The sequence below is a fragment of the Lonchura striata genome, chromosome 1, assembly GCF_050655825.1.
Source record: "Lonchura striata isolate lonStrDom1 chromosome 1, ASM5065582v1, whole genome shotgun sequence".
NCBI classification, from domain to species: domain Eukaryota; kingdom Metazoa; phylum Chordata; class Aves; order Passeriformes; family Estrildidae; genus Lonchura; species Lonchura striata.
The window spans coordinates 64338048-64355000 of record NC_140703.1 but is presented as its reverse complement, the minus strand read 5'-3'; the positions used below and the strand labels follow the sequence as shown (position 1 = coordinate 64355000).

General features: G+C 40.9%; 2 protein-coding genes across 52 annotated transcripts in view; one reads left to right on the top strand and one right to left on the bottom strand.

The window, feature by feature from the left end:
* The window catches only part of LOC116184187 (uncharacterized), a 103850-nt gene extending 90184 nt beyond the window's left edge, over nucleotides 1–13666 (bottom strand). For 9 of the 50 annotated variants that reach the window (XR_014954818.1, XR_014954821.1, XR_014954822.1 and 6 more), the window contains exons 1-6: nucleotides 11157–11582; nucleotides 6246–6320; nucleotides 3662–3716; nucleotides 2066–2139; nucleotides 755–981; nucleotides 551–632 (exon numbers count right to left, since the gene is read on the bottom strand). Coding sequence is in view for 4 of the 50 variants with exons in the window: in XM_085578013.1 (XP_085434139.1) it covers nucleotides 934–981; nucleotides 2066–2139; nucleotides 3662–3716; nucleotides 6246–6320; nucleotides 11157–11567 (663 nt within the window). In the remaining 46 variants the exon portion in view is untranslated. Of the gene's footprint in view, nucleotides 982–2065; nucleotides 2140–3661; nucleotides 3723–6245; nucleotides 6321–11156; nucleotides 11584–12497 lie in introns of those variants that run through there. The other 41 variants (XR_014954842.1, XR_014954852.1, XR_014954846.1 and 38 more) reach the window with 19 other exon arrangements.
* SPRYD7 (SPRY domain containing 7) overlaps nucleotides 1–16953 on the top strand; it is a 121706-nt gene that overhangs the window by 36992 nt on the left and 67761 nt on the right. The window contains exon 1 of one of the 2 annotated variants that reach the window (XM_085578007.1): nucleotides 11568–11738. The exons of the other annotated variant lie outside the window; for it this stretch is intronic. The gene's annotated coding sequence lies outside the window, so the exon portion shown is untranslated. Of the gene's footprint in view, nucleotides 1–11567; nucleotides 11739–16953 lie in introns of those variants that run through there. 2 annotated transcript variants of the gene reach the window in all.

The following is a 16953-nucleotide window of genomic DNA, read 5'->3' as shown; positions in this document are numbered from 1 at the left end:
GGGTGAATCCACTGACATATGATATGGGTAATATGTAGTTCTTGCCTAAGACTATATCTAATCAGCATGTATGATCAAATTCACTCACAATGTCACCTCAGTTTAATTTAACCAAGATACACTGACACAAATATAAGTGCATATTTATTAACATTTCAGTATTCAATGCAGCAAGACAATTAAGTTTGTAGATCAGTTTGCAATATCTATACAAATACTAGTGGTATAAACAGTTTTTATAGATCCATAAATTTCAAAAATTTTATCCGTCAAAACACAGAGCAAGTCAGAGACACACCATTCTGAAAATAAAGAAAACCAACAGCTCTGAACTCCCTACCTAATTGCAGTAAGGAAGAACTTCAGGGTCCCATGGTGAATTACCTAAGAATAATAAAATCCTTAATGGGTATACTGTATATATTTTCTAAAAAGAACTGAAATAATTTGACAGAAGTCAAACCTCTTGATTCACATTTTTATCACTGTTAGTTTGCCAACATCAGTAAAGACTAACTATTGAAAAAGTCAATCATTTTAATGTACTTACAGCTGAATTTTCTCATCATGTGACCAACTATCCACAAAGTCTCAGTGCCATTAAGAAGTTTTGAGGAATATAGTATTTGGTACTGCCAAAAAAACATAATTAAAAGAATTCATGTAAATTATACTAATTTTCTAATTAGAAATGTTTCATGATTAATTCACATTAATTCACATAAAGTACAAGCAGGGGAAAAGCAGGACTTACATTATCCCAATAGGCAGGTTCCAGTACAATCAATGAGACAGTGACAGAATGCACAGTAAGTAGTCACAGTAGGGTCCTGATCTTGCAACTGAACTTTCACAAAAAGAACCCCACACTACTGCAGAATCTCCTGAATTTTAATAGGGCCCTACCCACACATAATCAATTACAGAGTCTGCCTATGTGGGAGTAACAACAGCAAGAACAGGACCTGTTCCTCCACACACCTGCAAAAATACCAAAATTTAAAAAAATAAAATTAGTAACATGCAGCAAAACCTACTGATAGCCCGTTTTATTACAGCATTTAGCACATAATAAAGGAGTTCCATACCTCTTTAAGTTGCATATTTTTAATAGGAATTTTTTAGCTCCTTCTTTAAAGAATGTTGGCTTAAAATTGCTTATGAATTTTACATGTAATGACAGCACATTATGGAAGCTTTTACTGATATTACTTGAAATATAATTTTTTAATTATCACTTTCTAAAAATTAATTATCCTAGTTTCTTTGGTCTATTGTGCAAGTCATTTTTTAGTGCTTGAACCTTCTTAAAATCTGTCCCACAGCATCCATTTTAGGGATGCAGCATAGGCCTGTGAATTTTTTGATGTGAAAGTATCTGACCACATATAGTAGCATCCATGACTGAAGTTTTCAAAAATACATGATGAAAAGAAGTTTAGACTTAGTAATTTTTAGACCAAAAAGTTGTAGCATTTTAAAACAAAAAATCCTTATGAAAAAATTTGCTAAGTTTAAGGATTTTGTGAATACTATTTAAAACACAGGAAGCACACAACAAAGTGTAAAACAACACGACCACTTTGCTGGTCACATTATTTGACCTTGCTCTTCTTATTAAAAACACATCTATGCTGGTCTATAAAAGAAAAATGTTGTCAATTACAGTATTTTTATATATTATAACCATTTTAAAGCTGGTTAGCCATAAGTTCCATTAAGTAATATTTAACTGGTGACACTAGGCAAGACTACTGGTGATAAAGGTTTTAAGAACCAATAGATCATAGAAACATGCAAAAAAACATTTCTTCATTCCTTTAATACAGATAGGTCTGCAGAAACAACAATACTTAAAATCAAATAAACAAAAAAGCTGGGACCAAATTAAAGGATTTGAGAATCTGACAACCCAAAAGTTTCATAAAATGGAGGCAGTGTGTTTGAGGGTTGGTTTTTTTTGTTTGTTTGTTGTTTTTTTTTTTTTTTTAATGACTAATTGTTCTCTTCTTGGCTTTGATTTTGTGGGGGAAAAAAATTAAAAAAAAAAAAAAAAGAAAATTACCAGAAAATGGAAGAGTATCACAAGCTTTTGTTCCTTGCTGCCAGGTTGATGGTTTTCAACTGGGCAAACAAAATCTGACAAAATTTCAAGACAGTTACCTTATGATACTGAACTGGAAATGTTTCTTCTCATGTTACTTCTTTCAAATTTTACAATTCATATGCATTACTCTTGTTATTCTGAGAAATTCAACTGGTTTTAAATAATATGCTACAGCACTAAATTCTGTTTAAAGAGTGTTGTATCTTGACCCCTGTCTAACATAACTCAGAAAATTTAAAAATATTGGACATATGCCGAGTTAGTGTGCCTACCTGAGCCTGAACAGTGAGTAACACAGCACCTCTGGCACTTGTAATCTGCCCACTTCTCACTGACTGAGATGAATGGGCAGACAAGATCTTTCAGTATGATTTTGGTGACAAAATTACACAGCTACACATTTAGCATTTCCCAAGTTGCAACGTGATGTGGTAACTTGATGAAGCCAGATCCTAATATTGTTTTCTCCCCCTGTATCTAGCTCCACATCTTTGTTGACAAAGGAAGTTAATTGGAATACAATACATATTTTCTGCACTGTTCCAAAAGAGTAGGTTGTAGGATGGGTCAGGGACACATAGCTTGCAGCCTAAATTACCATCAGTTTCTGAAGAGAGCTGAAAACACAGATTTACAATTTTAACAGCCTCAGAAATAGCTCAGAGCTAACATACAAGCAACCAAAGAAATGAAATACTGAAGCTGTCTCAACAGTTCCATTTTCTGACATGAACAAGAAAAACATTTTTCTAATCCAGGTATAGAAAACACCATATCATGGAATGATTCACAGTTTTTTTGGAAGACTAGAAGGCCCTGGCAAAACCAAGGATTTTTCATGACTAGCAGAAATAATGATGTCTAGCTACCTACCTGCATGTTTACAGGTGCCACCAACACACTTGTGCTGAAGCTAGCCTGGCTGTTTTCCCATCCCCTTCTAAACAGATTTCTCTAAATTTTAGCTTCTGATGTTTAAGAGAACAGGAGGCAACTCATATTGTGGCCAGGTCTGAGCTACATGTGTCGACTGGCAGACCAACCAAGCATGCCAACCTTCAAGGCAACAGGTTGAACAGAACAGAACATTTCTGAGTCCACGCTGCAGCTTTTTCTACCCCAGGGGCACTAATTTGAGTCCCTTCTCTACTCACAGCTGCTAAATTTCCTTCAAATTGCAGAAACTTGACTTTGTGACCTCTAACTCTATATCAAATGCAGCTGAAATTAAGCAGTGGATTTGAAAGTTATTAGGAGATAACATGATCCTGTAATATATCTTGTTTTGCTCAGAACCTAGGCATGAAAACACTGTAGCATAATCACTGTGAAAATAATTATTTTTATGTCACTTACTGTTTTCATTCAGGAGTTAGACCACAAAGTCAGATACAACAGAGGACAATTGTTACACAGTGATAGCATAAATGAATCCAGAGAATGCAGACACTTTCAGTAAAACTGGATTCATTTTGCAAGTGAACAGGGCCCTGAATAAAGGTTGCTTCATAAAGGGGAAAATTTAACAGAAATATAGTATTTTTTTTAACTTACCATGACTGCCCATCATGAAGATCTCTGCTTCTCTTCCAGCTCCATACTGTCTTTCCTAAGGCTTAAAAAAAGTTCAATGATACACAGCTCTATAAAACAGCTACATCAAGTCCTAATCAGTCTATTCAATATACCTGTACTTTTGTGGGTTTTTCAGTTGGGTTGGTTGGTTTTTTGATTTTTGGGGTTTTTTTTAGATTAAGTATAGTGATTTTTAAAGCATCACCTTAAAATCCTGATCTTACTGCCTGGATTCCAATATCCCAAATTAGGGAATAGTTTTTAATAATATGAAAAACCCAGTTTCTTTTCTATAAATAGCATCCACAATGTTCTGTTTACCCTTTCTATTGATATTGCACTACATTTTTAACTTGTGTATTTCTCAGTTAAAAGGCAAGCTTGAAATCAGAGGGGTTTATTTGTTGCTGGATTCCTGAATGAAGGAAAGAAGTAAATTGGAAAAGTATAATGACCACTCTAAAACTCCTGTAAAAAAGAAGAGAGACAAAGAATAATCAGTGTGGAAAAGTTAATAGAAAACTGGACATTAGAAGAAAGGTTAGCAGGACACAACACGTATAAGATGAGTCAGGGAAGTGAAAGTGATTTAGCCAAAAGGGGCTGGTACAAAAGAAACAAAGTTATATTCTAAGCAGGGTAATGAAAACAAGCCTTTCAAAACAGTTTGACATTGGCCTACCTATTCTTCTCCTGAAGTGAAAGAATTACATCAATTCAAAAAATGCCTTAAGAAAACCTTAAAACCATTTAACTTTAAGCATTTGGAGTAGCTAAACTGTGCTCAGCTAAGCAACTAAAGAAGTGCTTAAATTTGGAAACCAATTTACATCCCATTGTTATCTTTCACTAGGTCTGTAGTGTCAAAAACACATTCAAAACTGAGCCTCAGCTCCTTACCCTAATAACAGTCAGACTAATACTTTGGTGCTGGTAGGAATCCAGCCCACTGGTTACCAGACAGGCAAATACAAGATTCAAAGGGACTAATGTGGTTTCAGGCTCTTCTCTCCCATAGTCATGCAAGTATTTTTACTTAAGTGCAAGATTAACTGTTTGATGAAGAGAATGCAGATAGTTAAATGCTCAAAATTAATTCAAGAATCAGCTCTCTAAAAGAAAACTAAAGAAAAAATGGCTGAGTAAGAACAAAGAAACAGATTGTTGAATCGGTATTAAAAATAAATGACCGCTGGGTTACATCTTAATGCATTGTGCCTGAAAACTTCTTTCTGGTTTAAGTATTAAACCTTGTTTTTAAAACATGAAATGCTAAAGAACCTTGGCAAAGGTTAAGTAAGTTTAGTGGTTGATAACAGTACTAAAGTAATTCTTAACACAGGGTGTAGCTCAGTTGTTGGCATAAAAGGTTCAGCATCTCTCTTGGCTATTTAAATACATTTGTTCTTCCAAACCCAGTTTGGTAAACAGCTGAGACATGGTAAATATCCCATATTCCAAGAGGATAAACTGTGGAAATCATAAGCTACTAATAGGGCTCTCTCCCTTACAATGGAGTTACTAAAGGAAAACAAAAATTTGTTGAGATACCAAAAAGATCTGGGATATCTCTCAGCATTCTCTGAGAGCATTCTGGTCACTGTAATCCATCTCCTGAGCTATGGATCATTCTGTGCACCATTATTTTAAACTGCTACCTATCTAAATTATCAGGAAGCCAGCAACAACACTTAACAACTATATTCTTACACAAGCAAGCCCCTGCTACCGATACTACATCCTTTATTTATATCTCTAAAAGAAAGGAAAATCCTCATTTTTTAAGATCTATGCTTAATAAATCCATACATCTAAAAATCATTACCTAGTGATTCTTATGACTAGGATTAAAGACCTGACTAAGGCAGTGAAATATAAAGAGAAGTAGTTACTCTATATTCAGTCACCTTTTCATAAAATGGCTAAACAAAATAATGTTTTGTTCTTCCCAGGAGAATTATGAACACTACTAGAATTTTATAAATGTTGTGAAGTTCAGAGTTCAAAATTTCCCAGAAACTGGGAAATTAGAGAAGCAAATTAACATCTTGCATCTTTCAGTCTTAAAAGAAACAAATGGTATTGCAAAAGAGCAAGCAAACCAATACTAGCTAAAAGCACTTTCAGATCCCCCACTCCTGCATTCATTTCAGTAGCATTTCATTTAGTTGCAGGCATTCACATCTGTAAAATTTAAATTTCAGTCTTTCAAACAGCTTCATATATCCTGAATTTCAAATTTAGTGCTACTGATAAAAATATTCATGTGAACAGAGTTAAGCACAGGACTAAGGCTAAAGAAAGTAATAAAGAAATTTACTAATGAATTCAGCATATCACTAACAATTATTTTTGAAGTTAGGGACAGCAAGGAATAAAGCAAAGTTTGAAAAATTAACAGCTGAAATATGGGGTGTGGAGGAAAAAGTAAATTATGGTCCCAGAAATTACCCGACAAAAATCTAACTTCAATACTTATAAAATAAAAAAATCAGTGCTAAACAGGAAAAAATAATAGAGCATCCCTAACTTAATAGTCATGACAACCACACTCTTTTCTCACCATTTGATGAGTCTTCTTCAGTTCAAGGTTGAAGTTCATGGCTGCTGTGGAGAAGACCACTTGGTCACTCTTCTGCTGTAATTAATCCATGAAAATAAAAGAATGGGCTTCAGTTTTCACAGATACCAAGCCAGAACTTTTTATAATCATTAAATCCACAAAAATACTAAAACATTTAGAAGTTACAGTTAGACCATTTAGGCAAAACTTTACCACAGAACCTAAGTTTAATACCAAATTCTTTATTAAATTCTCAGGGATATGTTTGTTATTATGAGTCAGGCCTATAGATATGTTGGAGTCAATACTATAAGATGCTAACAAAATACAGAAATCCAACCTTTTGATGACTACACCACTAATCTTTATGCTATACTGAGTATTTTAGTGACTTTAAAAAAATCTAAATGGAAGGTTTGCTATTGAAAAATCAGGAGGCAAAAGAAAAAAAGCCACTATTTTTCATGTGGAAGTTCACAGGAAATCTTATAAAGTATATGCATGTCCTAAGTCAGCACATACTTCTTGCAGTCCTAACAGTCTACAGCAGCATCCTTAGATCAGATTTATTCTGGCAAATTAAAAACTCTGTTTTCATTGTACAATAGTAAATGCTGTCCCACTGTAGTCCTTTCTAGGTTACAACCTCTATCATTGCAAGCAGACTAAAATTGCAAAAGCAATGAATTCCAAATCCTGTATTTGTCAGGGTAAATTAGAGACTGAACGGCTAAAGCAGAAAACAAAACACAAATGAAGGAGGATGCTCAGCTACAGTTATAATAACTACTACTACTCAACTACTAGTTATAATAACGACTACTAATAACTACTCTAGGTTATTAAACTGAAACTTTAAACTTCAAGTGATACAAAATTTACAGGGGAGGCCTGAAGAGAGGCTTAGATGAACTTATAACAAGGATCTAGAAGGCTGGATGAGCATCAGGGGCAAGGCAGGGCTTAAATTAAAAAAATACTAGGAAAAAAATCAAATTTCCACTGGCTGTATGTCCATATACAATACAAACACTGAATACCAAAACAATATGTAGGTGTACAATTATTATAATCGTGTGTGTGTGTACCGTAGTGTCCCCCAGTTGGTCTAACTTACCTAGGAACTTTCCAGATGAAATAGAATAATGTGCAAGAGCCCAGGCAAGCCAGATAATCTAACTAAAAAGTTACACAGTAATGACATGCCAGTTTTCATTACTACAAATTCCTCTAATCCTTATAGTTGTAAAATAAATCTTAAAAACACATAGCAAGGTAATTTGTAAATGCATGCCTGAGCCAGAAGACAGCCTCCAGCTTTCTAACCATCCCTAGCTATGAGCTTCTGTGTCATTTCAAGACAAGTGTCTTGCTTTGGTTTTGCAACCTCTCAACTGGATCTAAGCAATCCAGTATACCCAAGCACGAAGCCTGGTGCATATAGGAAACTCCAAGTACTGGAAGCTGTGGGGGGATGTCATCTCAGAAATGTAGGTTATTATAAGGCCTTCTTTACACTGATTTTCTCTAGATTTTAATTTACAAATTCAGGGGGTCAGGATTCTCCAGGGCATAAACTCAGGATTCCTAAAGAAGTCTCTTCTAGGTCTCTTGACTAGATCCAGTTGGCAACAGTTTCTCTTGTCTGGCATAAGAGGACCTATGCAAGAAGTGGGAAAAAAGCTGAAAGTTCTACAGCAGAACTTTCTTGGAGTTGGTGAAAGTCTAATGAATGAAACTGCCTAAGAACTAAGGGCCATCAGAAATCTAACTGCACCTTGCTTGAAGAACAAAACACATTACTTCAGTCTTACCTCACTAACATAAAGACATATGGAAGAAAAGAGAGATACAATAAACCGAAAACATTCAATTGCACATGCTCCTTCCCTTGGTAACAAAAGAGCAGATAATATGACAAATGTATCATGTCACTTCTTACTGTATGAGGAGATTCTCTGACAATTTATGGCACTCTCTGAGGAGAAAAACCTGTAATGCAGGACAGGCACTATGAGGTAGTGTTCAGATAGTGCTATAATGAGAACTGTATGAAGAAAGGAGTTGATTATAGAAACTGCAACTTAACCTCATATCTGCTTCCACAGCAGATAAGACATCCACCACTCTGATGAATCCAATTTGTTTGGGATGGAAATTTTATTTAAGAGATTTACATTATTTTTGGTGGGGCTCAAAATCCTTTTCTTTTCCTTCTGTCCTCAGCTGTGTTCCTTCTGTGACTTTTTGGCTTGGCTAGTCACTGAGGAAACACACTGATGATCCTTTCCCAGATGCTACAGCTAAAGAATGCAATAGCCACCTCCTCTTCATGGATTTTTACACTACAGCAATTGCCTTTCTCACTTGTTCTAATTCTCAGTTAAATATTTACCCATGCTGATGCACAAATTATTGTAATTGTGCGTTATTTAAGAGATATGGATAGAAGGTGTAAACTAAGACTATCACATTAGGTTTAAGCTTTACGTAGTCCTAAGTAATTCTGAGAATAAGGATTGTGTAATGTCACCATTAGCTTTGTAAGTCTGAAACACAAGAGCATAATAATAAAGAGAACTACTCAGTGTGCTTACACATAATAATATATATTTCAGTCTGTGCAGAACTGGGGCCTATGTGCATTAAGAATGGAACCTGAGAGCAAGTACTAGATATTAGGGGATGTAAAAATTTTACTTTCATTAAAAACCTTAATGAAATCTTAGGAATTATATCTGAAAGTAGTGTCCTATTCATATTAAAGGAATTTAAACAGTGTATTCTGTGATACACTGTTTCAGAGAATATTCTGTTTCAGAGAATATTCTGTCAATATTTTGTTTCAGAGAAACAGTGTATCACAGAATATTGGCATTCTATTTTCTACATCTTATCTTCATATTAGGGTTGGAAAAATTGGTGAAAAACAATAACTAGAATTATTTTAGGGCAAAAGTATACATAATATAAGTACAGATAAATGGTATCAGTAACCCCATAATTTTGTATTTTTCTTTACTGTTTTCACTGCTATTTCTACTGCAAAGTTTTCTTTTCACAGACACATAACCTTCAGGAAAAAAAAATAGAAAATATGGACTATCATTCTTTTCAGTTGAAAGGCATATTTATCAAAATTTTTGCTCAGAGTAATTTTAATAAAAGAGCAAAAAAGTAAATATACTACAAATAATTGATATTTCCTCCTTCTTAATAGAGTGGCTTTACAAACTGAAGTTTCGTCATCTGGCTCATTTTCACTTGAGAACCTGGTTTTAAAGAATTAGGTATCGGTATCTTTACCAAACTTCAATTCAGAGGAAACTATAATAATATAAATGCATAATATTAGCTATGCGATTACTTACATGTTGCATTGCACTACATTTTTCCTTAAGGAGCTTCAGAATTACATGCTCTCTGAGCAGCAGTAATTTTTGTAGCCATGATGGTTTAGGCTTTTTGAGCCCAAAAGCTTGTTTTTTTGTACTGTGGCAGGGATTAAAAAAAAAAAAAAAGAAAAAGAAAAAAAAAGAGAGCGAGAGAAATTACTTCTCCCTTTCAAAATTTGTTCTGCTTATATTTTGTCAGTGCAGCTCTAGCAGGGAGAAGTGGAATCATGAAAAGCATTAGGCCCTGAGCCTGCTAGCGCTCGTCTGCCAGCAGTCCAACCGAGTTCAAGAGGACTTGCTCACAGACGTGAAGGGAAGATTTTGAAAGTCAGTGGGAACAGAGCTCCCGGACTCCCATTATGTACTGCTGAAAAGTCTTCCTTTAAGTAATGAGAACAACAGTTTACAGGTCTGAGGCTCCTGCTTTCCTTTCCCTTTCTAAAAAGTGCATCAGATTAGGAAAAAAACCCCAAAAAACACTGAAGACAGAAAGCTCGAGGAGCGGCTGGCAGGGATGCGCTGGGTCTCCCAGCCGAGGCAGGGTCCGCGGAGCTCCCAGGGAAGGACCCTTCATGAGGCACAAGTCAAGTGCAGGCTGCGAGTGGCTCGGGCGGCACTGCAGCCTGCCTTCCCCCAGCGGCTTTCGGCAGCTCGCTAACCTCCATCTCGGCTTCCCCATCCCTGAAACGTGGATGAGAGCACTAACCCGGCCATCAGGTATCTTACGATCAGTCGGCTTGGGGCTGAGGGGAGGATGCGGCGTGAAAATGAAAGTTCGCCTTCTCTCCGAGCGCTCTGCGCGCAGCCGAGGCGGGAGCGCTGCCCGAGTTGAACCTCGCTCCGTGAAGTTTCTCCGAGTGGGCTTTTTTGCCTTTTTTTTTCTTTTTTTTTTTTCTTCGGTGTGGGGTATTTTAGTTGGTTTGGTTTTCTTTTTGTGGGTTTTTTTGGTTGGTATTTTGTTTTTTGGTTTGGTTTTTTTGGGTAGGTATTTTTTTTGGTTGGTTTTTTTTTCTTTTTTTTTTCTTTTTTTTTTTTTTTTTCTTTTCGCAATGACCAGTGTAGCGCGCTCCGGGCCCGCTCTGTCCCGGGATGAGCCCACACAGCCGCACTCCGCCGCTTAGGGGCTGCTCGCAAGCCCGGCCGGGGGGCGCCCCGGGGCGCTGCCGCCCGGAGCCGGTGCGGCGGCAAGAGGGGGATGGGGAGCGGCGGCTGCCAGTCGGGATCGCGATCGGGATCGGGCCCGCGCGCTGCGGGCAAGCGCCGAGCGCTCCGAACCCTCCTCCGGCTGCGGCGGGGTGCGCGGCCATGGTGGGGGACAAGGGGGGCCCGGCTGCAACCTGAGCGCAGCGGGAGCCGCGGGGGTCCTCGGAGGCGCGGGGGGAGGCGCTGTTCATATTTTCCTCAGGTCCTCTTGGCGCACATCCCCCTCCCCCAGCCGGGCTTCCTTTCCCTACCTTCCCAAAATCCGCTGTCGTGCCCCCCTATCCACCCCCCTCCCTTCCACCGGCGCCTTTACCTTGACAAGTTCGCGGGGCCAGCGGAGGTCTCGCTCCCCCTCTCTCTCCCTCTCTCTCGCTCCCTCTCTCCCACACACATCTCTAACGCGCCACCTCTCCCCCGCGGGCCCGGGCTCCGGGTGACATTTCCCTCTCTCTCTCTCCCTCCTTCCCTCTCTTCCCCCCCCGCCCCCCCTTTCCCCATTAGCGGCGGTTGGGTCGGGAGCGCGCGGTGAGCGGGGAGGGCGTGGAGCGCGCGCGCGGGCGGCGGGAGCCGGGGGGGGAGGGGCGGCATTGACAGCGAGCGCCGTGTCCGTGCGGCGCTGCCGCCTCAGCCCCCGCGCGCCCCCCCCCGTTCCCGGCATGCCCCGGGGCGGCGGGGCTGGCGCTAACGAATTTGAATGAAGAGCCCTCCGCTCTTTCGGCGCCATTTTCGAGTGATGCCCGATCGCATCGCTGCTACCGCCGCCGCGGGGGAGGTGCGGGGGCCGCCCGCCCTCCCGCCCCGCGAAACTCACCTCCCTTCCCCTCCGCGACCCCGCTTCCACCCTCACCGCCGCGCTTCGGAGTGGGTGCCGCCGCTGCCGCCGCCGGCACAGGCGGTAAGAGCCGGAGGGACCGGGCGCGGCAGGGGCAGAGGGAGCTGGGCGGGCGGGGGAAGAGCGTCTTTGGAAAATGGGGGCAACCTGCACCCCGCCGCCGGGAAAAGTCACCTCGAAAGCCTGGCGGGTAGCGGGCCGGGAGGCTCCGGGAGGCGGCGGCAGGTCCTGGGCGGATCTGTCACTCGCTTCCCTCAGCCTCAGCAGTCGGGAGCGGCCGTGTCTCCGGCAGGTAACCCCGCTCGCTCCCCGGCCGGCACCGCGCCCAGGCGGGGATCCCGGGAGCGCCGCTCGCACCCGGCCCGGGGAGAGCGGCGCGGAGGCTGGCGGGGGGGCGGGCGGGAGCCGCGGGACAGCCGGAGCTCCAGAGGGTCCCGCTGCCCCGCGCTCCCTAGACATGATAGCACAGGCTTCCCCTCATCTCCCCTCCGGTCCCTACCACCCCCCCCGCCAGCGAATCCCTCCCTCCCGCCTTCTCCCCCCCCCCCAACCCCCCCGCTCTCCGCCGTGGAAATTTCGGGGCAGCGCCCGGGACACGGAGGCTCCTGCTTCCCGGCTCTGCAGCAGCAGCCGCCAGGATGACTTCCACACTTACATGCACATCTCCCTTTCTCGCCCGCCGCCCCCAACCCCCCCCCCCGCCTCCTCCTTCCTCTCTCCTCGTGTTTTCGTAAGCTGGATTAATGCCCCTTCGCTCTTTCTCTTCCCTTTCCCTTCTCCCCCCGAAACCCCCCCACCCCAAAAAAATATATAGAGGACAACCTTCGGGGTTTTTTTCTCCGTTTGTTTCCTCTCCATGTTAGCAGATTAACTTCTCTGTTTAAGCGCTTTCTCCACCTCCCACTCAATCGCCTAATTTCCCGTGTCGCGATATGGAGCCGCCTTTTGCAGGAGCCCGGGTGACGGTCGTGCTGCCACATGCTGTCACATTTATCATCTCTGCCCCTTTGGGTATTAGCGAATGACCAAAGTGCTCTTCATCCCCTATTGCACAGAGCTATTTTTTCCCCTCGTAGCGTTAAAACGCGAGTTTCCTTCCTGGACTGAAGGGGGGGAAACATAATCCGAGACCATTTGAATCGTGCCAGCTATTTGTAGGTGTTTTTCCTCTCCTCCCACACACCCCAAAACCGAGTAAATACCCTCCCCACAGATAGCCCAGCCTAATACTGTGATCAGAGCTGGCCATTCACCTCCTCTTCTCCGCCTACAAAATTCTCTGTCTCTGTCACCCGGGTCGCTATTTGTCATTGGCTTAGCTATTTTTTGGTGGTTGTCTCTGTGTCATTTCTCGGTGGCCAGCAGCTCTCGGTCTCTCGTAGCTGTATGAACGCGATCGTGCTTATTGTGATAGGCGCCGAGATCTCTCGCAGCCCGTGCGCTGGGCGATTCCCCCTCCGCGCACACGCACACACAGACACACACATAATATGTGACACGGTCCCTTTTTCTCCACGACGCCGTTTAACCCCCTCGGGGCCGGCTCTGGCGTGGGCGCTCGCGTTTCGGAGTTGCGCACCCAGGCTCACAAGGCATCTTTTTGTGGCGAGAGCGCCGGCGGGGACAGCACCGTGCGGCGGGGCCGGGAGGGAGCTCGGGCGCTGCCAGGCCAGCGGGCTCCTTCCCAGCCACAATTTCTAAGCGTTACTTTGTATTCCTCTTCCTACTTCCCTCTTCGCTTTCGGCCGCCCGGCCTTTTTTTTATCATTATTATTTACATTTTTTTTCCGGAGGTAGGAAGGCGTATGGATATTTTCCCCGATGCCGTGTGAGCGGCGGGCGCCCGGGGCTGCCGTCGAGCTGGCGGGCGCGCAGGATGCGCAGCGAATGCAGCATCGGGTCCCCCGTTAAGGCGCCCGTTCAGCCGAGGCTGGACCGGCTGCTGCCTCCCCTGGCTGCCTGCTGGGACGCGGGGCTGGGGCTGTGAGGTTGGACCGGGTCACAGCCTTTCCCCGCTCCTCTTCCTCCCCCTCACGCTGCCCCCCCGTCCCCCCGCTGCCCCCCCGCGCATCCCTCCGTGGCGTTCAAAGCCAGAAGCGGCCGCCTTGCGCTTAGCGCTCCGGCCACCGAAAATAACGAGTTAACCGAGGGACGTAGGAGGGACGTAGAGAAGAGTTGGGGTGCAGAAGTCCTGTACAAAAGATTTCTGTGTACATGGCTGAGAGCATGTAGTCTTAAAGTGAAATGCAAAACTTAGCGTTTCCAGCATGGCAACTGGATTGTGATTCAAGGTATTTTCTGTGTAATGCAGAAATCCAACAGTTCAAGGAGATTTTTCTGTCTCAAATCCCTAGTTTCCCTGGATTCTTTTAATCCAGTATGTAAATTGCACTTTCAGTTATTTTTTTTTTCCTGGGAATAGCTGCTTAGTTTGTCTCTGCAATTCATACCTTTGTGCCCTGATAGAAAATTCCACTTAATCTTTGAAATTGAGATACTAGCCAGATCCTATTGAGATTTAGCACTCATTTCTTTAGCTCTGCATCATTACTTTCAGAGTGTTTTCAGAAATGTTTTTGACGGTCAGTATGGGAATGTGCACAAAGCTGTTTCACTGTAGCTGTGTATACTTTGAAATATCACAATTTGAATTGATTTATACTACTCCGCTGTGGAAGTGCACTCACAAATACTGACTTTCACTTTCAATGAAATAACTGTCCTGACTCATAGCTAATTTACAAAAAAACCCCTGTAATTCAGTATTGTACAGGTGCGTGTGCATTTTTGCCCACTAGTCATGTTAAATAGCATGCAATTTATACCTGTTTTTAATTTTAATTAAAATCCATGCTTAGCACGTATTTGACTACATGAAACAACTATTCTTTTAAGCTTTCTTATTTCTCAGCTGCACTGTTCTCATATTTTACAATTACATAAAGGTGGGTGTGGCTAAAATGAAAGCAGTAAGCAATCTAATATGAATATACAGTGTATTTTAAGTAACCTTTCCTTTCTTATATTTGATGTACTCCTTATTTTGAGATATTTAGGAGGGGAAAATCATGAGCTTAAATAGACCCTTGTAGAGCTGCTTGCATTTTTTACCTCAGTTAAAATGTCAAACATTAACTGGGATTACTTGGCACTGGAAAAGTTACATTTGGAGGAAATATCAATTGAACTTGAATATCTAAATTTATATATTTATATTTTATTGATAAGTGAAAGCTAAAGTTCTATCCTTAATTAAACCTTGTTTAGGTATAACATGTAGCATAGTGTGTGTATTTTTTTTTTTTTCCTTTGTTTCTTTTGAGTCTAATCATTTATCTCGATTCTTAGGAAAAACATCCAAATAAGCTTCATTTGGTTCGGGATTTTTTCTTTCCTTTTTTCCTCTGAAGTTTTACTGAAAGTTTTGAAGGGGTATCATCTCATTTTATAGATATAAATCTACTAAAGCTGGAAGTAACTCTTGAGAATTTTTAATTTTCAGAATTAACAGTAATTTGAAAGTATGATTTTTATATCTGTGTGACCTTTTACTGTGTTAGGCTAATACTTCATAGAAAGCTTATTGTAGTAACATTTTAAAGGCAGACTACATATAAGATACCAAGGTATCATGGGGTTATTTTTCTGTTTAGTTCATTGTTTGGGTTTTTTTTTATCCTTAGCTTATGGAATTCCAAACCTATTACTATTCCATCCAAAATGTAATGTCATGGAAGGAAAAATAAATTGGAGTCTTTAATTCCTTAATTATTTTTATGACTAATAAGTCAAATTCTGCAGTGAAGTACAACTGGGACTGCATACAAACTACCTAGGCCTGTATATCCTGCCTGTGAACACTGTGTGGAGATGCACATCTCGCCCATCTTGAGAGTCAGAAGCCATCCTAACAGGTGTATCACTGCTTTTCTGATACACTTCTACACATGTAAAAGCAGATGAGCTTTCTTTACAGGAAAAGTAGCCACAGATCAGTTAGTGGTACTCTTATAGGACCTTACTGGGTTTTGTTATTTGTTCTGGGGACCAGTTAAGTACTGAATATTTAAGGGAGACTCAAGAAGGTTATCACTGTATTCTACGAATATGCTGCAGGTATTCTGCTTTGTAGATGCAGTCATCCACCCACACCCAAAGGCCCATTGCGAGTTATTTGAGTAATTCACATTCATTACAAACTGTCAAGGGTAGAGCACATCTTGGACTAGTTTTGACTGTCTGTGAAAGACATAGGGAATGAAATTATAGACTTTTCTGTAGAAACAAAAATATTTTTGTCAGAAAGTTTTTAAAACTAAAAATAACTTCATGTACACCAGTAAGTGTTCTCCGTGGATTTTTTTTTCACTTATTTATTATTATAAGTTCTAAACACTATATATCTAACACTGCAACCTGATGTCAAAAAATTGTGTTTTCTATTATCAGTAATACTTGGAAAATTTTGTTTGAACAGGCTGCCCAAATTTGAACTTAGTCCCCTGTGACTCTTCTCACAGCCATCTATTTTGTTAATAGAACTAGTAATGTATTTTAAAGATAGAAAAAAAAAGTTGATATGCCCTTCAGATAGAAAGGGGACATGAGGCAGAGTAGAGAGGTGTAGCCACAGATTTCCAGCAACCTCTTCTATTCAGTGAAAATGTTGCTTTGCAGGGTTTTTTGTGCATTATTGGCAGGAGTTATGCAGAATTTTTAGATTATTGGTGTATTAATACATAAGTTGGATTTCAAAAAGAAATCTCTTTATTGAAAAATGCCTTCATTGTGGATACTGGACAATTTCAGAAATATTCAAAGTAAGCTAGGTATAAAAATTTCTGCCCATAAGGGTGTAAGGCAATGTCTGTATTGATTATTTTTTTAACCCTTTCCTGTAAGTTTTTAAAATACTTATTCTAATAACAAAACTTTGGGATTCAGCTAATATTACCACAATTGAGGAATAGTTCTGATTTTAGCTTTGAATGCTGTGTAAGAGCTGTAGAAGAGTTGGATGAGTGTTAAGAGAAAGGAGAACAACTTGAGCTCTAGTCCAGCTAACACTTGAAGTTGATCAATTTTTTATTATAATATTTGCATGTAATAATATTTTTAGTGCATCATTAAAACAAACAAAAAAATCTTTTTACAGAGAATGCTAAATTTTTAAACTTTATGTAATTCTTAACACTTTTCCAGAGCTCAGTAATGGACAGTTGCTAGTGTATAAGGATGACATCACACACACACATTTACCATATGTACACAACAGTAG